The sequence below is a fragment of the Pecten maximus genome, unplaced genomic scaffold (assembly GCF_902652985.1).
Source record: "Pecten maximus unplaced genomic scaffold, xPecMax1.1, whole genome shotgun sequence".
Lineage (NCBI taxonomy): Eukaryota > Metazoa > Mollusca > Bivalvia > Pectinida > Pectinidae > Pecten > Pecten maximus.
The window spans coordinates 50,112-73,986 of NW_022979905.1; the positions used below are offsets into that span (position 1 = coordinate 50,112).

A 23,875-nucleotide genomic window follows, 5' to 3' on the forward strand; every position below is an offset into this window, starting at 1 on the left:
TTAAAATATTTGTTTTTATTTGTCATGTTCTGGATTATTTGACCTTGAATGAAGGTTAAGTTCAATGAAAAGTAATAAGTTTTGTAGCCACTCGTATATGTTATTGTTGTACTAAAAATCAAGTCTGTAGGTGTAAAGATGACGGAAAAGAAGCATTTTAAGTGCAAGTTTGCCTGAATTTTGAATTTTGTTTTTTTCTGGAAATTGTTCACAGCAAGTGTTAAGAATAATAAGAATGATCAGAAGAAAAAACATAACAATAACAATAAGGATTTCCATCCGAAATGGAAATCCCTAATAATACTTGTATTACCTATTAGGTTTGGTATTACTATATTAAACAGTCAGGATATCATGTGTTAAATAAATAAACTAAATTTCATTGTAAAATCAAAATCTAAACACTTAGTAATAGGTTATAGAGAGAATTTCTAGTCGATATTTTCATTTATTTAGATCCTCCGAAACAAAACATCACTTTATCGCCATCTGGAAAACACACCGTTACTACCGGTCACATGGTCACACTCGATTGTCATGTAAATGGTGGCAACCCTCTGGCTACACTATCCTGGCAATGCAAGGGGTCACTGAGGATTGGACAAAATAAGACCGATGCCGATACAGCTTGGTCAAGACTGGTATTTAAAATAGACGAATCATATCACCAACAGCAGTGTGTGTGTACTGCAAAGCACGAGGCCATGCCTAATTACGGAGTATTCAGTACAAAGACAGTATTGTTTGATGTGATTTGTAAGTATAATATAGTTTGATATACAAAACGTCTATGCATAATTTGTTCAGTAATTATCTAAACGGCGAATTGATTGTGTCGGATGGTTTGTGAATGTTTTAAAGAGAAATTTGTCATATTTCAAGACTGGAAGATTACGACATTATTCATACTATATAGCAAAGCCTTATTTTCTGTTACATATTAAGAATGAAAGTCGCACTATCTTTTAAACATTCGTCTGAACACATAACTTAGCAAAATCAAACTCCATTATATCATTTGTTATTCTTTAGTCTATAACTTCACCGATTAATAACATTACCGTTTAATCAATACTAAGTCTTTTTACGTATCGTGTAATTTACAGATCCACCAACAGGGGAAATCTGGCTGTCTCAATCTGGAAATCAGTCCTTTGAGACTGGCACAAATGTAACTCTTTATTGTCAAATAAATGGAGGTAACCCTTTACTCAGACTAACATGGCTGTGCAAAGGGCGTCGACTGGCTGGAGTGAATATTACCACACGTGATACAGCCGGGTCCGAACTCTATTTTGTAGTAGATACAAGTTATCACCAGAAAACTTGTGTTTGTACGGCAAGACATGAGGCAACAGGACAGATTGACCAAGCTTCCATCTTGTTTGACATCCTATGTAAGTATTACAGTTATTCTTTTAATTGTAAGGAATATGATAGTCATACGGGCTTTAATATATCATCTATTAATAAAGTTATAATACAATTTCCCTTTTATAAATTGTATACTGTATTTTTTTTATTTTCATGCGAAAAACGCATCATTTATATTGTGTTCCTGTCTCGAGATTAACAATAGTTCTCATTCCTCGATTGATTTGATAAATAGATAGTCTCTCTCTCTCTCTCTCTCTCTCTCTCTCTCTCTCTCTCTCTCTCTCTCTCTCTCTCTCTCTCAACTAAACTAAATGGAAAAGTAGATATAATTGATTAAAATCTTCTCTGTTTTGTTTTCAACAACTTAAGTCCTGTCATTTAATTTCTACATCAAATTGGATAAACCTTATTGGGATCTTGTAACCATCATTATCTTAGTATGACTTTACTTTTTGCATAGGATTACTGGAATCTAAGACTGATGCAGTAGAAATAATTATCAACATTATTTTAATTCTTACCACAATAAAATTCAACACCGAACAAACAAACTACTCACTAGTTTGAAATTTAAAAGTGATGTGATTTTGATGTGGTTGAATAACAAAACGATGTGGCGAAAATTATTAAAGACGATACGGCTATAGATAAACAAGATAGAGTAGATGATATTGCACCTGTCAAAGACTATGTAGTAACATCCGAATCGGTAAATATAAATCAACATAAACTGGAGTATAAAGGAAAGAAAAACAAGCGGAGAAGTGTAAAACGGAAATCCCCAATACAACGGGAATAGATAATTAGTGTAACAAGCCTGTATAGGTGTCTTTGCTGTCTTTCCTGTCAATGGGTTAGATTTCTGTAACAGATTAAAGCGAAATGTACAAGCCTAACATGCTATCATATATCTAACAACGGCAGAGAAGGATGAAATTCCTTGAATATTTCTATGGGGAACATGAGAACACTAAAAGTGACCAAAGGAACTGAGGAAAAATATAAACCGCAGAAAAGGCATTTTTAATCCGAATAGATGGAGGGGTACAAGGCATGGCTTAATGTATTGAACTGATGAAAAATGATTTACTGAACAACTTAAAAACATACTGGATCAGAACAGGATGCTTTCTGTTCCATTTTGCATTATGACGCAAAATAAGTAAGGATCAGGTATTGTTGTTTTTGAAAATTATAAACATGTACAACTTGGAAATTGACATACTGAATGCGGAAGCTATATAGTGGTCGGAAAATACCCAACATTTTAGTTTGTTTTGATATTATATAATGTAAACAAAATTAAACAGAACTAAAAGCCTTCATAAAAGTCCAATGATCAAAACACCAAAATAATTTGGTAACAATGTTTATCACCGAATTGGGATCATGATATAAACTTTGGATCATGATATAAAATTATCATGTTCCTGACCCTTTTACAATTAATGTGTTCTACGTTCACCAGTATGATTACACTCAACTCTTCAAATTACAAAATACATTTCACTACGACAGGGGCACTGCGACTGGGAGGTCGCTTACGTATATAAATATATATATATATATACTCAATAAATCTCCCATATGACATGAAGATGTACTCTTCCTCTTTGCTTTGTACAATCAATGTATCAGGTTCCTGTTGAGCGGTCTAGATATGGGAAAATCCTATAAACATTATTATGAATAGATTTAAACGCAATCGTGCATGATATACAATACTAAAAGAAGAAGTTTGTTTATATTTGTGTCCTATTTGTTACATGAAGAAAAACGGGAACATATATAATATTTCCATGCACTCCCAAACACAGTCTGACTGCACCAGCCACTGACGCTGAAACACATTTTGTCGATAACAAAATAAGAGATTTCATGATATTAAAGAGGTATTCCGCTTTGTAATATTTTTTCCTATTTCTATTTGCATCCGTGTTCAATAATATATCCAATCATTTTCAACTTTTTTTTATAGTGTAATTATGATTTAGATCGATTTTCATTATTTGAACTATGAAATTTGTTCTTTCTACAAAATTTCCATAGAATATGTGTTAGTAAAGGTCAGTAGATAGGATACGATGTTGTTGCAAAGTGGGTGTATAAGGAAGGATATGAATGATGCGGGTCTCTATGTGATGAGGAGTGCATTTTATGAATGATCTGTGTGTATGGAAGAATGAATTTCAGTTACAGTGTCGTCATTTTGAACATTTTAACTATCTACGAGATATCACTATATTCAGGAATAATAAACAGAAACTTACACCTTAAACAACTAATGTATCTCTTCATTTTGCTAACGTTTCTACAAGTCTATAGGAACCAACCAACCAATTGTTTCCCATAGACTAGTGTTAACGTTTCGGAGTATATCTGGCATTTATGGTTTATATCAACTGTTTAGGGTCTTGTATAACTCGTACAAAAATAAACAAAAACAAAAACAAAACAAAAACAAAAAAAGTTGTGTCCTTCAGCTCTATTTTTTTCAATGGTAGCCATTTTGAAAATGGTGAATTGAAATGTTTACCTGTTAATTGTTATGACCTGAATTTTTGGAAAAAATTAAATCGGACTTACGAAATTCATAACAACATTTCTTATTGACAGTTACCTATCAGACAACATATCTATTTTGTTACTTCATAACATACTGGCCAATCTGTTGCTGACAGACATTTTATCCCTGGCTCAACTTTCTATACACAGGGGCTGTTTCAAAAGTCTATTTTTCAATTGGTTGGTTGTTTCCTATATAATGTTATGCGTTTTAAGTTACAGTGTCGTCATTTTAACTATCTACGAGAGATCACTATATTCAGGAATAATAAACAGAAACTTACACCTTTAACAGCTAATGTATTTCTTTTGCTAACGAATAAATTAATTTGCAGACGGACCAATCATTGGTAATTTCAAAACTGTGGAATACGTCCAAGAAGGCAAAACATTCAGCAGAAAATGTTCCGCTCGAGGAAACCCAAGACCAACGACATCTTGGTTCCAGGACTCCAAACCTTTGGTGACAGGGAATATCATCGAGTTCCGAAATATAACCAGACAAGATGCGGGGAACTATAGCTGTACTGCCATTGTTACACACCCTGAAGTTTCAAAGCGATCAAAATTGCTCCAAATTATTGTTCAGTGTAGGCAAACCAATAATATTTTGATTATTATAGTCTTAAATCCGCTGGCAACAGCATATGCCTGGTGTTGCTAAATATATACATATCAATTACAATTTCTCTTAATAGGATAACAAGAATGTTTAACCAAGTTTAAAGCCAATTCCTGTTAGTAAAGATGACTGTTTATTCAAGAGCTTCTTTATTATAATATCCAGCATCAATTATTAATTTGAAAATCATGAGAGGTTAGAAAAAAACAATATACGATAATATGTTAGCTATTGTTCGGGGTAACAATAATATTGATATTGGTGATAATGGAGATAAAAAGAAAAATACACTTTAGTTTTATCTTTTTAGATGGACCTGACGTCGAAGTTTCCATAACAAATACTACTGAAAATACGACCCATTTTCGTCTGAACTGCACAGCTAATGGCGTACCTACACTATACACGTACAAATGGATACACATGGTTGGATCAACTGTCATCAGAGACAAATTTGGTGACCTGATGAATTTAGTGTCAGGGAGTACACTGGTCATTCCAAAAGTAAGCTACCAAGACATGGGGACGTATATATGTGAGGTGGAGAATGGGATCCCGGGAAGAAATGGTCAGATTGCACAAAGAGGACATGGGTTCATGTCTGTGACAGGTGATTCATTCATAAACACATTTGAATAAATATCAAATACATATCCATTATAACATATGATAATAATCTAATTTGAAAGATACTTACTATTGTCATGAACTGAATATTCAACTCCAGCTATCATTTGATCACATGCTTTTATATAAAACGTGAAAAAATTTAAATTGTGTTTCGTAACGTTTACCATGTAAACAAACATAGCATATCTAACTCATGATACTTTTATAGATCAAGCGGATTCGTTTTTCAAACTTTCCTGCGTTTCCCCGTTTTATTAGCCAAGCATTATAACATTGACTAAATTAAATAATAAGTAAATTTCAACCCCGTCAGAAAGTTGGCAGCGTAAACACTTTGTGTATTAATCGAATACTTTGCATATAATATATAGTTTAGTGAGCCATATCTTTTGGGTACCGTGGTCCGCTAAGTAAAGGCGGTCTTCATTCATAAAGCCTATGGCTATTTCCTCCAAACTGACGAGTAGAAAGACATTTTTAAGTTTGATCGTAGTTTTGAAAATTATAATTAGATCCTTGTAACACTAACATGACAAAATTTCATAAAACTATAACACTCGTCATTCCTGTTTATTTAAGGAATACACCCTATCAGTTTTGATGTATTAGCGAACAGAATTTTATCCTATCTTACACCTGAAGCAATTTATCCCAAAATGCTTGCAACATATGCGAAATATCACTAAAATATCACAAAAAATCTTAATTTTTGTTGACAAAAATCTTCTTCCCTTGTCATTTCTTACATGTTTAACACCTGTGGTCACCTAAACTCTCTGCTTTACTAGGAATATATTAAATATATCTACACAGACCCAAGCAGATTAGTGTAGAACAAACCGAATTGTAATTTCAAAATATTGTATTTTGTTACAATATTTAGAAGTTATTTATAATACACATCTGCGTAGCTTATACACCAGATAATTGTTGTCAAAACTATCTGTAAAGATCCCTCAACATACCAGAGAAAATCGATATGTACAATGCATGTGTAGTATTAGAAACCACAACAGTTATTTCTAAGAAGTTTTTAGCGCCATGAAGAAGTTAAAATGTCTTTGATATAGCACACATATATTTTTTTGTATGTATAAAGTTTCGTATTTTTGGACGACAATACAAAGGACTTATTCTTATCATTTTGTTGTGAATTTCCACATTATATTGAACCAATAAATACTTATATCAGATATTTTTTTTTAACTTTTGATAGGTAGTTCTCGAGTGATCAATGGACGGGAGAAATATGTCACAGAAAAGGACGTCTCTCTGGACATCAATGTAACCTTCATCAGTTTCCCTGAGCCAGTCAACACATCCATCCTTCGGACAGACTCCTCTTTGCCTCCCCAGAGTGACCCCACCGTCTCCGTGTCCCCCGTCCCAGTGTCAGTGTCATTCTATAACAAGGACGTAATCGTTGACGGCTACATGGCGCAGATACACTTCAACAAGTTTGAGGCAGAACACCAAGGACATTACCAGCTGTATATCAGGAATTCATTTGAATACACTTTCAACTTCAAAATAAGTATATCAGGTTAGGTTCATGAGTACAGATGTTGAAATCAAGTTTTATTAATCCGTTTTCAAATGTAAAACTATACATCAATGATATCTCATATTAACTCAAAACATTCGTTGTTACATATGTTCGTGTCAATAATGTGTATTTCCCCATATACATTTGAATGAATCAATCAATATTTTCAATTCTAAGCATTGAAAATGAAACAAAAATTGAAAACACAACATGGTTATTTTACCTTCCATCACGCTGTTATCATGTATTTCGACATATCATACTCTAGGCGTTCAAAAGCACAGATCAGTCATAGAAAGGGAAAGGGCTGAGTGATGTTGTTTTTTTCTAAGTAGTAACAAAATGCAACAGGATCTAATTTGTTACACAAAACGGCATGTGAAGCCGATACGGATTTTTGGATATTTGAACAAAAGAAAACCGTTTCCTGTTGTATTCCAGACAAGCCGGACCCACCAACAAGTCTGATGATTGGTCAAATCACGGAATACAGCGCCAATGTATCATGGATTCCGGGAGAGGACAACGGACACGCTCAAAAAATCACATTAATTCACCGAGATTCTACCAGAAGATTGGAGACAAATGTCACCCTCAACGATACTGTTTCTGCATATACAGTCAAAGATCTTGCCAAATCAACAAAGTATGACGTCATTCTTTATTCCAGTAACTACAGGGGAACTAGTGAAACAATCACCGGCTCATTTACGACAAAATCAGGTAAAAATTATAAATCAGGTAAGCTTTTGAGAGTTTGTTATAGAGTTTGTAGAATTTCATCCAATAAATAACATGTGTATACAACTACTGAAAAGAAAAGCTGTTCAAAGGACACGCATATAAATAACAACATTGAGATTTTGATTCTGATCACATAAAGGTAGTGTTTACGAATCTGTACTTAATTGTATGACTGGCAATGTTAATTCCATCAATTGATGTTGACGGAAGACGAAGGGGCGGTAGTTTATTAAATACCGATTAGCCTTATTTGACACGTTGCAAAAGTGTTCTTGCAGTGTTATATTGTCCAAATAAAATACAATGTATCAACTGTTTTGGTGATAACTGATCTAACAAATGTTTTAAAGATTTATTATGTATGATATGTTTCATTCACTATCATAAATTTGATTTGTGGTATGTGATATGTATTATAATTTGGAGGATAACGTAATCTACTTGATATATTGAATTATATGATACACTGTAATTTATAGTACATGTAATGTACTGTTGGGTTTATAATAATGATTATACTTTTGCTATTAAATATATGATGTTTTGATGTAGCATAGGGTTATAATATTAATGATCTTTTGTATGCATATATGATACTGCGATGTATTGTAGGGTTAAAGTAATCATTATATTCTTCTTATATTTAGGCACCCATTATTTAATGTATCACAAATACGTGTTTAATCTGGCGTGACTAATATGTCACTGTTTTCCGGATCGGAACTAATTCACGGGTATAAAGTATCACACAACACCGCCTTGTAAATATCCCGTAATACATAGGCGATATATCTATATATTGATGTGTTTGTATAATTATGATTATTTATTGATAATTGATGGTTAAAAAATCGTCAGATATTGATTTCCGAGGTATACTCAATAACCGTGATCAAGAATTGATATGCTATTTATCTAACTGTGCAATATATTAATCATTGTTATGTGCATTGCAGGAAATGTAGTAATGGGAACTGCTATAATTGGTTTGACTGCGGGTTCAGCTGCTGCGGTTATCTTAATTATGATTGTTGTAGTTGTAGTCCTTGTCAGTCGAAGTAGACGTCGTCGACAAAGTAAGTATACAGCGGTTAAAACACTTAAATATTTTTCAATAAAAAAAATAATAAAATATATTGGAACAAGCATTTATAATATATGAGACATTGTGCAAAGAGGTTTGCGTGTTTTATTTGTTTAAACCAGGTTTCCCGCATGTTAGAGGTATTTGAAAATCCACAGATTTTTTTTATTTGTTTTGTTTTTTGTTTTTTGTTTTGTTTGTTTTTGTAGTGAATGTTTCTTTCTTAAAGTTAAATTGCAGTGAAACATATGACTTTGAAAAGGGTATTGGAACTGTTATTTCGTATTGATATTTTAATATGATTACGTTTTAAAATCGATTGGTCTCAGAACCCAGAGAGGATAAGTAAGTACATACATTATTTACTATGATTCAAAAAACATACTTACTATACACTAGTGTGACTGTACTATACATTAATGGCATCCATTTGTACAGATATGTCGTCCTTCAATAATCATTCATTATTGCACTTGCCGTCCCTTTATACACTTATGTAGTCCCCTAAACACTTATAACAACCCACCTTTTTTACACTGTTATTCAATTGCATCATCCCTATTTATGTCTATGCCGTAATAATATGACTTTAGTCATTCCGCACGTTCGCATACTATAACTCCATAATTAAAACTTCCCTCTATATAGTTTTGTAACCACTGTTTAAGCTTATTCAATATCTATGTAATAATGTTATCCCTCTATCTATCCCTTTATATACATTTTTCATGCCTCTTTATATTAAAGCAATCACTTTCTTCGCTCATGTCATGATTGTTTTTTATCTATATTATCTATGGAATGAGGCCTTCATCTATCTACTGTTTTTACTCATTTTATGTTCTTCTTTAATTCATCTATACTCTAATATAATCCCCATATAATTATATGAGCCCTGTATACACTTTTCTAATCCTTGTATACTGTAATATCATATGTGTTTAAAATAATATATCCCCTGTAAACACTTATATAATCTTATATTATATGATACATATTGTATGGTACCTCGAATTATTTTTAACTGTTTGCTTCATTTCATTCAGGTCTGGAGATGACGATGGTGAGTTAATGTTGACCTTTTTTGAACTACACTTTTTTTCTTAACATAATATGCAGTAACACTGCTGGAGAAAAACATTTAGGTTTTGTTTAACAGCCTGACATTACTCTGACGTTCGTTCTATACTGTATCCGTACACGTTCAAATAACGTACCATACCAACCATAACACATACAGAGTTCAGCATGCTGTTATAGATACTAATCTAGATTTATAGCATATGCATTAAGTTATAATTGATCACATGACTTGACGATTTTAAACAGTAAAACTGAAAAAAAAAAAAAAATTCATATGTAATCTTTTTTTCAACATTTCAGATGGAATGAAAGATAATGTTCTATATGAATCAGCTGGTCCCAATTGGTCCCCTCAACCGGGCCCAAGTACCCAGGAGCAGCCTGGTGGAGCTGTTTATGCTGTAGTGAAGAAACCTAAGTTAACAATTAAAATCAAAGAAACCCAGGGATATGCTGAGACCAATACACCAAAGAAACCAGTCGATGATTCAGCAGCTTATGCTGAGGTTCAGGACCCAGTTGAGTTAAAGACCATACAAGGTGCATTTTTGTTTAGTTTTTGTTGTTGTTTGAGTGAGTGGATGTTTAGCTGTATACGTTTAGATGTGTAAATGTTTTGTCTTACGTAATGTTTTATTTTATAGATATATTCTGTTTATAATATTATGATTTTGTTATTTCGTCAAGAGTTGTTAAAATTGTATATTGTTGTTTTATCATGTTATGTTTTTTTTTATTTGTTTCAGAACCTGAAAAAGACTGGTGAGTATATACAATTGAAAAGAGACATAATTTACACGCTTGAAAATTGAGATAATGACATATTTGTACTAAATTTTTTTTTATTAATATTCAATTACCTTACAAGTGAATGAAACGGGATAGCAAAGTTGTTGCATTTTTGTATCTTGCGTCATTTGTATATCATATATGTATGTATTTGTGTGTTTTTTTTACTTCTTTTAGGACTGCAGTTGACAATGGTAAGTTGAAGTTGAACTTTTTGAAAATGCATTTCTCTGTCTTTTTATTTTAAATTTATTCTTAAATAACCAGAAGATACCATGAATATGATTACATTCATTAACTACAGCATCAATATCTAAAAAGATGCAATTGACATTGTGGACGATTTTGCAAAGAAAAAAAATATATATGTATTTCTGATTAAAAAACATTAGATATGACGGGACAAATCTTTTGATCAAGAATAAAATACAATGTAATAAAATGGGTATTTTGCAACATTTTCAGATGGAATGAAAGATAGCATTGTATATGAATCTGCTGGTCCGAACTGGTCCCCAAAGCAAGGTCTCGGTATCCAGGAGCAGACTAGTGGATATTTGTATGCTGAAGTAAAGAAAACCAAGGTGACAGCTGATATAACAGAAACAAATGAATATTCTGAGGCAAACACAACGAAGACATCGATAACGTATACAGAGGTACAAACGCTAGGGAAGAAGAATAAACATTTTAACTTTGTTTTTTTAAATTCATATGCTGTTGTAATCTAAAAAAAAAAAGAACAAAAAATATGACAAATAAAAGGAAAAAATAACAATAAATATCTTTTACATTTTTTGGTATCATGAAGATCGTACCGATAATGGTTATAATAATTATGAAATCTTCTCATTAATAGTTTTTTTTCAAAATTTCTAATTAACAATAAAAATATAACAATCTGCAAATATTTATGCATGCAAATACAGTATTGTCAAAACAGACTAAGCATATATACGTCTTCTTCAAGAAACGCTTCTGGTAAGACTATTGATAGGTTATGGAGGTCAAACTTTGTCATAAAAAATTCCAGGTAGAGAGTATTCCAACAATGTTACTGTTTGCTTACCTTGGGCAGTTTCATTCGATAACAGTAGGTTTATCCCTTTAAGCAGGAAGCAATTTTTCGTTTCAGTTTTTGAACTTTCTTATGTTCATTTAATTCTGTACAATATAAAAGTTACGTACTTTGCTCTATGACCTACCTTCGAAAGTCTGTCACTTTTTAACTCTGTGTGAATAAAACATTAATTGCACCATGAAGAAATAATGTCCATTTTTCCTTCATATTTTGTATATTACTTCGTCATATACGCGATTATTTTTAGAACACTGATCTCTTTTTTTTTTTATTCATACAATGGGTTCAATTTGATGCATCATTAACGTAATTTCATAAAATAGTCGTTTAGCACCAATTTTATATAAGAAGTTTATGTGAAGAAAATATCATGTTTGCTATTCGTTGCCACAGGAGGATTGAGGAAGGAACGAAAGTTCTGACGTTCACCTGAAAGGATAAGAACAGGCTAACTCGTTTGCAAGATATATATTGTATGGTCCCTCGAATTTTTTAACTGTTTGCTTCATTTCATTCAGGTCTGGAGATGACGATGGTGAGTTAATGTTGACCTTTTTTGAACTACACTTTTTTTCTTAACATAATATGCAGTAACACTGCTGGAGAAAAACATTTAGGTTTTGTTTAACAGCCTGACATTACTCTGACGTTCGTTCTATACTGTATCCGTACACGTTCAAATAACGTACCATACCAACCATAACACATACAGAGTTCAGCATGCTGTTATAGATACTAATCTGGATTTATAGTATATGCATTAAGTTATAATTGATCACATGACTTGGCGATTTTAAACAGTAAAACTGAAAAAAAAAAAAAAATTCATATGTAATCTTTTTTTCAACATTTTCAGATGGAATGAAAGATAATGTTCTATATGAATCAGCTGGTCCCAATTGGTCCCCTCAACCGGGCCCAAGTACGCAGGAGCAGCCTGGTGGAGCTGGTTATGCTGTAGTGAAGAAACCTAAGTTAATAATTAAAATCAAAGAAACCCAGGGATATGCTGAGACCAATACACCAAAGAAACCAGTCGATGATTCAGCAGCTTATGCTGAGGTTCAGGACCCAGTTGAGTTAAAGACCATAAAAGGTGCATTTTTGTTTAGTTTTTGTTGTTGTTTGAGTGAGTGGATGTTAGCTGTATACGTTTAGATGTGTAAATGTTTTGTCTTACGTAATGTTTTATTTTATAGATATATTCTGTTTATAATATTATGATTTTGTTATTTCGTCAGAGTGTTAAAATTGTATATTGTTGTTTTATCATGTTATGTTTTTTTTTATTTGTTTCAGAACCTGAAAAAGACTGGTGAGTATATACAATTGAAAAGAGACATAATTTACACGCTTGAAAATTGTTTTAAAATCGATTGGTCTCAGAACCCAGAGAGGATAAGTAAGTACATACATTATTTACTATGATTCAAAAAACATACTTACTATACACTAGTGTGACTGTACTATACATTAATGGCATCCATTTGTACAGATATGTCGTCCTTCAATAATCATTCATTATTGCACTTGCCGTCCCTTTATACACTTATGTAGTCCCCTAAACACTTATAACAACCCACCTTTTTTACACTGTTATTCAATTGCATCATCCCTATTTATGTCTATGCCGTAATAATATGACTTTAGTCATTCCGCACGTTCGCATACTATAACTCCATAATTAAAACTTCCCTCTATATAATTTTGTAACCACTGTTTAAGCTTATTCAATATCTATGTAATAATGTTATTCCTCTATCTATCCCTTTATATACATTGTTCATGCCTCTTTATATTAAAGCAATCACTTTCTTCGCTCATGTCATGATTGTTTTTTATCTATATTATCTATGGAATGAGGCCTTCATCTATCTACTGTTTTTACTCATTTTATGTTCTTCTTTAATTCATCTATACTCTAATATAATCCCCATATAATTATATGAGCCCTGTATACACTTTTCTAATCCTTGTATACTGTAATATCATATGTGTTTAAAATAATATATCCCCTGTAAACACTTATATAATCTTATATTATATGATATATATTGTATGGTACCTCGAATTATTTTTAACTGTTTGCTTCATTTCATTCAGGTCTGGAGATGACGATGGTGAGTTAATGTTGACCTTTTTTGAACTACACTTTTTTTCTTAACATAATATGCAGTAACACTGCTGGAGAAAAACATTTAGGTTTTGTTTAACAGCCTGACATTACTCTGACGTTCGTTCTATACTGTATCCGTACACGTTCAAATAACGTACCATACCAACCATAACACATACAGAGTTCAGCATGCTGTTATAGATACTAATCTGGATTTATAGTATATGCATTAAGTTATAATTGATCACATGACTTGGCGATTTTAAACAGTAAAACTGAAAAAAAAAAAAAAAAATTCATATGTAATCTTTTTTTCAACATTTTCAGATGGAATGAAAGATAATGTTCTATATGAATCAGCTGGTCCCAATTGGTCCCCTCAACCGGGCCCAAGTACGCAGGAGCAGCCTGGTGGAGCTGGTTATGCTGTAGTGAAGAAACCTAAGTTAACAATTAAAATCAAAGAAACCCAGGGATATGCTGAGACCAATACACCAAAGAAACCAGTCGATGATTCAGCAGCTTATGCTGAGGTTCAGGACCCAGTTGAGTTAAAGACCATAAAAGGTGCATTTTTGTTTAGTTTTTGTTGTTGTTTGAGTGAGTGGATGTTTAGCTGTATACGTTTAGATGTGTAAATGTTTTGTCTTACGTAATGTTTTATTTTATAGATATATTCTGTTTATAATATTATGATTTTGTTATTTCGTCAAGAGTTGTTAAAATTGTATATTGTTGTTTTATCATGTTATGTTTTTTTTTATTTGTTTCAGAACCTGAAAAAGACTGGTGAGTATATACAATTGAAAAGAGACATAATTTACACGCTTGAAAATTGTTTTAAAATCGATTGGTCTCAGAACCCAGAGAGGATAAGTAAGTACATACATTATTTACTATGATTCAAAAAACATACTTACTATACACTAGTGTGACTGTACTATACATTAATGGCATCCATTTGTACAGATATGTCGTCCTTCAATAATCATTCATTATTGCACTTGCCGTCCCTTTATACACTTATGTAGTCCCCTAAACACTTATAACAACCCACCTTTTTTACACTGTTATTCAATTGCATCATCCCTATTTATGTCTATGCCGTAATAATATGACTTTAGTCATTCCGCACGTTCGCATACTATAACTCCATAATTAAAACTTCCCTCTATATAATTTTGTAACCACTGTTTAAGCTTATTCAATATCTATGTAATAATGTTATCCCTCTATCTATCCCTTTATATACATTTTTCATGCCTCTTTATATTAAAGCAATCACTTTCTTCGCTCATGTCATGATTGTTTTTTATCTATATTATCTATGGAATGAGGCCTTCATCTATCTACTGTTTTTACTCATTTTATGTTCTTCTTTAATTCATCTATACTCTAATATAATCCCCATATAATTATATGAGCCCTGTATACACTTTTCTAATCCTTGTATACTGTAATATCATATGTGTTTAAAATAATATATCCCCTGTAAACACTTATATAATCTTATATTATATGATACATATTGTATGGTACCTCGAATTATTTTTAACTGTTTGCTTCATTTCATTCAGGTCTGGAGATGACGATGGTGAGTTAATGTTGACCTTTTTTGAACTACACTTTTTTTCTTAACATAATATGCAGTAACACTGCTGGAGAAAAACATTTAGGTTTTGTTTAACAGCCTGACATTACTCTGACGTTCGTTCTATACTGTATCCGTACACGTTCAAATAACGTACCATACCAACCATAACACATACAGAGTTCAGCATGCTGTTATAGATACTAATCTGGATTTATAGTATATGCATTAAGTTATAATTGATCACATGACTTGGCGATTTTAAACAGTAAAACTGAAAAAAAAAAAAAAAATTCATATGTAATCTTTTTTTCAACATTTTCAGATGGAATGAAAGATAATGTTCTATATGAATCAGCTGGTCCCAATTGGTCCCCTCAACCGGGCCCAAGTACGCAGGAGCAGCCTGGTGGAGCTGGTTATGCTGTAGTGAAGAAACCTAAGTTAACAATTAAAATCAAAGAAACCCAGGGATATGCTGAGACCAATACACCAAAGAAACCAGTCGATGATTCAGCAGCTTATGCTGAGGTTCAGGACCCAGTTGAGTTAAAGACCATAAAAGGTGCATTTTTGTTTAGTTTTTGTTGTTGTTTGAGTGAGTGGATGTTTAGCTGTATACGTTTAGATGTGTAAATGTTTTGTCTTACGTAATGTTTTATTTTATAGATATATTCTGTTTATAATATTATGATTTTGTTATTTCGTCAAGAGTTGTTAAAATTGTATATTGTTGTTTTATCATGTTATGTTTTTTTTTATTTGTTTCAGAACCTGAAAAAGACTGGTGAGTATATACAATTGAAAAGAGACATAATTTACACGCTTGAAAATTGAGATAATGACATATTTGTACTAAAATTTTTTTATTAATATTCAATTACCTTACAAGTGAATGAAACGGGATAGCAAAGTTGTTGCATTTTTGTATCTTGCGTCATTTGTATATCATATATGTATGTATTTGTGTGTTTTTTTTACTTCTTTTAGGACTGCAGTTGACAATGGTAAGTTGAAGTTGAACTTTTTGAAAATGCATTTCTCTGTCTTTTTATTTTAAATTTATTCTTAAATAACCAGAAGATACCATGAATATGATTACATTCATTAACTACAGCATCAATATCTAAAAAGATGCAATTGACATTGTGGACGATTTTGCAAAGAAAAATATATATATGTATTTCTGATTAAAAAAACATTAGATATGACGGGACAAATCTTTTGATCAAGAATAAAATACAATGTAATAAAATGGGTATTTTGCAACATTTTCAGATGGAATGAAAGATAACATTGTATATGAATCTGCTGGTCCGAACTGGTCCCCAAAGCAAGGTCTCGGTATCCAGGAGCAGACTAGTGGATATTTGTATGCTGAAGTAAAGAAAACCAAGGTGACAGCTGATATAACAGAAACAAATGAATATTCTGAGGCAAACACAACGAAGAAATCGATAACGTATACAGAGGTACAAACGCTAGGGAAGAAGAATAAACATTTTAACTTTTTTTTTAAAATTCATATGCTGTTGTTATCTAAAAAAAAAAAGAACAAAAAATATGACAAATAAAAGGAAAAAATAACAATAAATATCTTTTACATTTTTTGGTATCATGAAGATCGTACCGATAATGGTTATAATAATTATGAAATCTTCTCATTAATAGTTTTTTTTCAAAATTTTTAATTAACAATAAAAATATAACAATCTGCAAATATGTATGCATGCAAATACAGTATTGTCAAAACAGACTAAGCATATATACGTCTTCTTCAAGAAACGCTTCTGGTAAGACTATTGATAGGTTATGGAGGTCAAACTTTGTCATAAAAATAATGTTATGTCGATGAGGATATATCACCATTTCCAGGTAGAGAGTATTCCAACAATGTTACTGTTTGCTTACCTTGGGCAGTTTCATTCGATAACAGCAGGTTTATCCCTTTAAGCAGGAAGCAATTTTTCGTTTCAGTTTTTGAACTTTCTTATGTTCATTTAATTCTGTACAATATAAAAGTTACGTACTTTGCACTATGACCTACCTTCGAAAGTCTTTGCCACTTTTTACCTCTGTGTGAATAAAACATTAATTGCACCATGAAGAAATAATGTCCATTTTTCCTGCATATTTTGTATATTACTTCGTCATATACGCGATTAGTTTTAGAACACTGATCTCTTTTTTTTGTATTTATACAATGGGTTCAATTTGATGCATCATTAACGTAATTTCATAAAATAGTCGTTTAGCACCAATTTTATATAAGAAGTTTATGTGAAGAAAAATATCATGTTTGCTATTCGTTGCCACAGGAAGGATTTGAGGAAGGAACGAAAGTTGCTGACGCTTCACCTGAACAGGGATAAAGACATCTAAGAACGGGCCTCTAAGAACTGGCAGTTTGTGCAAACCAAATGGATTTAAACAAGGCGGGTTTTTTATATAGCAATTCTTTAATGGAAATCACAAACTACCTATTTTAGTCGGAATCATTTAGATAGTCCTTATATTGGAAGCAAACAACACAATGGAATTTAAGTGAATGCATATTTAATATCTATCACCTTCCGCAAATAAAAACAAGAATGCCGATTTTAACTATATCTATATAACAGTATTACACTTATGTTCACTATTGAAAAAGCAGTTGAAAGCCGAATTGAAAAAAAAAAATTATCAACTTATCATCCCTCAGCATACGTAAGTAAGTGGCCGTAACCACCGACCTTTACTTGTTATCCGTCACTAAACGACAGAGACCATGTGTCACTTCTTGTCATCAGACACTTAGTAGTAGAAATCATGGGCCACTTCTTGTCATCCGTCACTAAACGGAATAAAGCATGGGTCATTTATTGTCATCCGTCACTAAACGGAAGAGATCACGGGTCACTTCTTGTCATCCGTCACCAAACGGTAGAGATCATTGGTCACTTCTTGTCATCAGACACTAAACGGAATAGATAATGGGCCATTTATTGTCATCCGTCACTAAACGGAAGAAATCATGGGTCACTTCTTGTCATCCGTCACTGAACGGTAGAGATCATTGGTAATGTATTGTCATCCGTCACTAAACGGTAGAGATCATTGGTCACTTCTTGTCATCCGTCACTAAACGGTAGAGATCATTGGTAATTTATTGTCATCCGTCACTAAACGGTAGAGATCATTGGTCACTTCTTATCATCAGACACTAAACGGAATAGATAATGGGCCATTTATTGTCATCCTTCACTAAACGGACGAAATCATGGGTCACTTCTTATCATCCGACACTAAACGGTAGAGATCATGGGTCACTTCTTATCATCCGACACTAAACGGGAGAGATCATGGGTCATTTCTTGTCATTCGTCACAAAACGATAGAAGTTATGGGTCACTTCTTGCCATCCTTCACTACGTACCGATAACCATGACATTGATTGTTATCCGTCATTAAGTTCTGATGATCATATGCAATTGTTAATAATTCATCACGACTATATTATGTCATTGCACCTCTTCCGTAACCGAGAACCCGTGAATGTTTCATGGTGTAGGTATAGTCATATATCATTAAGTGATTATTTGTCATTTCTGGTTATCCGTCACCAATCACCTATTCATATGCCATTCATCGTCCACTTATAAATAGTTCCTGGGTTAGTATGGCGTGATTACTGTTGGTGTATACCAATATGATATATCCACACGTGATACACATGCAGATGCATTTATGCTGATTTTCTTTTGTCGTGATTTTATCAATATATTTTCCGTTAGGTATATTTTGTTAAAATTTTGTATAGTTATTAATTTATTTTAATATCATATGATCACATAGAAAAGCAAGTAGTGCAAACAGAAACAGTGACGTGACATAAGTATTGATGATGTTTCACCTGATATTTTTCGTATGCATTTTTTGTTTTTAATATAATTATGCTTGGCCTTTTTCTGAAATAGATGTACATTCACTGTCCTTTTAACTATATCACTTCGTCCAAGCTTTTTATCGTTGCGTTGCTTTATCTAGGATAACTTCATAGTTACGTCATTTTATCCAAGATTATTTCTACATGACAATTTTATCCCAGTTAACCGTATACGTACATCACTTATGCTTAATTTGTAATAACATATATAAAGTCAAGGTTATTAGAATTGCATCATGTTGACAAAGCTTGATTTATGATTACATAAATTTACCAAACCCAAGTTTATAACTACATCGCTTTATCAAAGATTATTTTATGATTACATCTCTTTATTAAAGATATCATCATAGCATCATTATATACAATCTTTTTTGTATCATATCATAATTTGTTCAAGTATGTTTTATAACTTTATCACTATATCCAAGCAAATTATATAATTTCGTCACTCTATTTAACTTATACACTTATATTATAATATATCACTGTATCCAAGCTATTTTATTTCATAATAACAACACAACCCCCCCCCCCCCCCCCTCCCTCCCCAAAGAATATTATTTGATATTTACTTAGCACAAAGACATCAAGTATCACCTGTTAAATTTGGGTCTTTAAATTCCTTTTTTTCAAAAAGGACAAACAAAATATATAATATAAATATTTATATATTTTGTTTTTCCCTTTTGAGTTATGTTTTTTATCTTGTATAATCGGAAATTGGTTAATGTGGCACTTTTAATTAGAAAACATATATTTATATACTTGTAAGAGTTAATGGGGTTTTGATGGCTGTGTATGGTTTTCCAATATCCCAGAACACGATTCAAGCCAATACATTAATTTATATTTACCGACACAGTGACCGGAACATAGTAGATTAAATTAACACATTATTATCGAATCTTATTTCATGAATCTATCAGACTTTTGGCAAATGTCATACGTTGCCCAAGCATTCATTTATTGAATGTAACATTCATGAGAGTAAAGAGTTTATTACTAATGTTGCAATTAACATTCAATCGTCCAGCTCACTTCATTATTGACTTTTAATAACGAAGTGAGCTGGACAATTTATATTGTCTTAATATACAATTTTCAAAACTAATAACCTTCAAAATTAAAGGTAACGAGAGCGACCAAAATACAGTGATAATCACATAAAGTGACAATTTCATTAGAAGAAATAATAATATGAAGTTTGTTTATCATATTAAATCGTTCGTAATGGAACGCATTATACAAATAAACGAAAATATATCCTACATTGTATTTACCAAATTTCCGGCATCTTTTCAATGTCATAATCATGGCTTCTCCAATAACTACTTTATTGCATGCAACCATTAGGGATGTAAATAAAACAGGTTTGCATCAGTTTCGCCAAAAATGTCTCATATTTCAAAGCTCCATCACTACTTCACATTGAAACGATGTTGATTTGTTGTACCCAAAATTTTAGTCCGTTGTTGCTAATGTAATATTCGACACTCTTGCATATTCTTCGAAGCATGTGATAGCGTATCGGTTACAATTTTTCACTTTGCAAAACTATATCACACAGTTTTTGTGTCAGCCATGCAGTAATTACTTCCGAGACTTAGAAGAGTAACACATTTATTATTTTCATGAATACATAAATGACAATAAAGAGCAGAAACGGGAACGACTTCAACCAAGAGATGTTGAGCTACATCATTGTTAGAATCCATATTTATTATCATCCTTTTAGGCACGTGTAATCTTTTAATTTCATCATTAAAAGCTTTTATCATATTCTAGTCTGGTTGTCATTATTTCGTAAATGACTAAATTTTGAGCATGTTCTTAAAGTAAATAACTTTCCATCTCATAACTAATTGTTATTTTGTCCAGTTAAACGTCGATATTATATATTTTGTTTGACAATCGTGTCATAAAACTATAACACTAATATCCTTATTAGGACATCGCATATTTTTTTCAGCGACAAAAAATATACATAAATACATTTACACACATCATAATTTTCCCATCCGTTCTTATTAATATTATTCACGTGAAAAGCTTAATAATAGACCTGTCACTGTGGTATTACACTTAGGAAGGAAGTGTATGTTATTTCGTAAAAACAACCCGTCATCATTTCAAAGCAACTTTGGCGAGAATTATGTACATTTATATAGGTATCTCATTATTGTTGTGCACCTATTGCTACATATTCGTTTCTTTGCTCTCAGTGTGCAATCTGCATCGGTTTGAAGATATTGTATGCGAGCTACATGGCTGGTTTATACTGCATACCTCATTTTGGAAGAACGGAGCTGTTGCCGAGTGTTTCCTGACTAAGGCATACTAACTCAGGCCTCCAGCAGCACACTACATCTGATAGTATTACACAGCAAACAGGCGCACCAGCTCTCTCATTCACAAAAGGAATTTGCGTTACGCAAGCATAGTAACTACGATAAACTGCGATACATGTCTAAAAGGCAGATGTTAAGGAGAAAGCAAATTAAATCAGAAGACAAAACAAAATGGCCTACCGTGTGTGCGATATGCATGCTTATGGTTAGTGCGTATTTATATTTTGGGAGACTGTGGTTTGTTCGTTTGAAGTCTCCTTGTGATAGACGGAAACATTTAATAATAGACTAGAGAACTTGATAAGAATGGCTGATTGGACCATTGTCATTACCTCGGTCTCTATATAAAGATCTTGACATTACTGCATTTGACCTACATTTATATGGCGAGTGTCCTTGCAAAATCAAAATGAACTTGCCGCTCTGGGATGCAATGTCTTACTTCTACCGTATAAAGTAATGCTTGCTATGATATTTAACATACCAATACCTTCCAATACAAATTGAGTGTTTAATACATTGGAACAAAGTAGAATTAATCTAAATTATTAAGCTGTTTCGTTCCAATAGGTCACTGATGCTATTGAGCTTAGCTGGTGATTCCTTGGGGGTTGCTGTGAAAGATTAAATAGGCTGAAAAATATGTGAAAATCTAGATAAGGTGGTTAATTGTACAGCAATTCAATTATATATAAATATATATAATTAAAAGTAAATAATGCCCTTGTGATTTTTTGGTTTGTGTTTTTTTTTATTATCATTATTACTAAATATAAATATATATGTATATATGATTGTAAAAGCCTCTGCTGATCCGAATGTAACAAATTATAATGAATCCGTGGAAGAGCAGACATGTTTATTTACTGTCGATCCTGTTTCCTTAGTTGTATAAGTGTTTGTTAAATTCCCTCATCGAAATCACTTACAAATTGTCGTCATTGCGGAAGTATTACTTCAAAGTAAATAGTTTTGACCTTTTGAAACTTCCTGTGCATGTGTTACGATACTGTACGTTAGATACGATCAGCTTATAGAATTAACATATGTGTTTGTGTAGTATAACACAGGAAGAGGTTCCTGAAAGGTACTACATGTATATATGTATATTTCACATAATGCACTTTTTAACTCTTTTTTTTAAACTCACAGAATTCATATAAAAAGACAGACACAACTATTTCAGGTATAGGGAATAGTTTAATGTCGTTCTGTGTCAACTGCAGATTTGTCGTTACTAGGAATTTTGGTTGCTGTGATCCCTTCCTTTTTCGTGTGTTATGCCTTTATTAAAAAACAGGACATACGTAGCACAACATCCGAATTTTAGGAAAAATAACGGCAACGGAAATACACATACACATCCGCCCATAGTACGCTAAATGCGTGGGAAGTATCGGGTCATGTTCATATTCTAACATAGTCGATAAATATATGTTAAACAGGCAGTGAACATGTCCTTGTTTTAGGAAACACGGCTCTGGTAAATATGTTATAAAGGCGATGTGGTGCTGGTTACTGGGAGGTATTTTTGTAACCACAATGCCTTTAAAGAATGCTCACGCGCGGATGACAAAGCGGTCCTTCCAAAATCTTTCTACGAGTATATCATAAATATGTATGATAATTATTTACAATTCAACAAACCATATACTTTTGATACATTAAAAACATTATTGTTAGGCAAACTCTCGGATAGATCCGCGATTTTTGTTTCAAAAGGCGTGGCAGCATTGTGTTATATAGTTGTGAACAAAGTATAATGACCAATCGAAGTACCGGCTGATATATGGGGCAGTGATGGCCGAGTGGTTATGGTTTCCCAACACGTCATCACTAGCCCCCCACCTCTGAGTTGCGAGTTCGAAACCTACCAGGGACTGACCGTAGGCCGGTGCGTTTTCTCCTCGTCATCGGCTTTCCTCCACTTCCAAAACCTGACACGTCCTTAAATGACCCTGGCTGTTAGTAGGACGTTAAACAAAAATAAACAGAAAATTAACCAAAGACTGATATTTTATAACTGTTTATTGTTCCCGTCTTCATTAATGTTATCTTGCATGAGTATATCCCCTTAATTATCATTCATTTATTAGCAGTTTCTGAATACCCATGGTGTATTTACTACAACAAAATCATGACATTAACAAAATATTAAACACCGAAAAACACTATATGATTGTTACATTGTAACATATCGATGGTGGTGGCGATCAGCACCATTCAAACCAAGATACAATATTCAACTCTTATCGAAGGAGACAATTCTAGAAATGAATTGTTATACCACATCGGATTGCTGTCCAGTTTGCCCTGAGAGATACGACATTCGTTATTTAAAATGCTGTAAGGGAAAATGCAGATAGAGGTT

At 32.6% G+C, this 23,875-nt stretch overlaps 2 protein-coding genes across 4 annotated transcripts; both read left to right on the forward strand.

Annotated features, from left to right (window-relative positions):
- Positions 1 to 475: 475 nt before the first annotated feature.
- Positions 476 to 4,606, forward strand: LOC117319294 (kin of IRRE-like protein 2). The gene is made up of 3 exons (XM_033874125.1): positions 476 to 756; positions 1,107 to 1,397; positions 4,278 to 4,606. The coding sequence occupies exons 1-3, from the start codon at positions 519 to 521 to the stop codon at positions 4,604 to 4,606; spliced, it is 858 nt and encodes a 285-aa protein (XP_033730016.1). The 5' UTR covers positions 476 to 518.
- Positions 4,607 to 4,926: 320 nt separating this feature from the next.
- Positions 4,927 to 22,234, forward strand: LOC117319296. Of its 3 annotated transcripts, XR_004530676.1 has the most exons (21): positions 4,927 to 5,174; positions 6,411 to 6,737; positions 7,182 to 7,463; positions 8,441 to 8,560; positions 8,898 to 8,913; positions 9,615 to 9,631; positions 9,952 to 10,191; positions 10,398 to 10,413; positions 12,040 to 12,056; positions 12,378 to 12,617; positions 12,821 to 12,836; positions 13,625 to 13,641; positions 13,965 to 14,204; positions 14,411 to 14,426; positions 15,215 to 15,231; positions 15,554 to 15,793; positions 16,000 to 16,015; positions 16,219 to 16,235; positions 16,507 to 16,700; positions 17,547 to 17,663; positions 21,379 to 22,234. XR_004530676.1 is itself a non-coding variant. In XM_033874127.1 (20 exons), the coding sequence occupies exons 1-20, from the start codon at positions 4,988 to 4,990 to the stop codon at positions 17,598 to 17,600; spliced, it is 2,289 nt and encodes a 762-aa protein (XP_033730018.1). In that variant the 5' UTR covers positions 4,927 to 4,987; the 3' UTR covers positions 17,601 to 19,685. The 3 variants fall into 3 exon arrangements, 2 of the variants coding, with proteins under 2 accessions (XP_033730018.1, XP_033730020.1); XM_033874127.1 differs by lacking the exon at positions 21,379 to 22,234 and having other exon boundaries at positions 17,547 to 19,685; XM_033874129.1 differs by lacking the exon at positions 21,379 to 22,234 and having other exon boundaries at positions 16,507 to 16,625; positions 17,547 to 19,685.
- Positions 22,235 to 23,875: the final 1,641 nt, after the last annotated feature.

What these genes read in the sequence shown, in the direction of transcription:
- LOC117319296 (XM_033874127.1), top strand. Translation starts at nt 4,988, where the DNA reads ATGGTTGGATCAACTGTCATCAGAGACAAATTTGGTGACCTGATGAAT. An exon ending in CTTCAAAATAAGTATATCAG is followed by an intron (nt 6,738 to 7,181) that starts GTTAGGTTCATG and finishes GTTGTATTCCAG; the next exon opens with ACAAGCCGGACCCACCAACA. An exon ending in CTCATTTACGACAAAATCAG is followed by an intron (nt 7,464 to 8,440) that starts GTAAAAATTATA and finishes TGTGCATTGCAG; the next exon opens with GAAATGTAGTAATGGGAACT.
- LOC117319294 (XM_033874125.1), top strand. Translation starts at nt 519, where the DNA reads ATGGTCACACTCGATTGTCATGTAAATGGTGGCAACCCTCTGGCTACA. An exon ending in AGTATTGTTTGATGTGATTT is followed by an intron (nt 757 to 1,106) that starts GTAAGTATAATA and finishes TGTAATTTACAG; the next exon opens with ATCCACCAACAGGGGAAATC. An exon ending in CATCTTGTTTGACATCCTAT is followed by an intron (nt 1,398 to 4,277) that starts GTAAGTATTACA and finishes ATTAATTTGCAG; the next exon opens with ACGGACCAATCATTGGTAAT.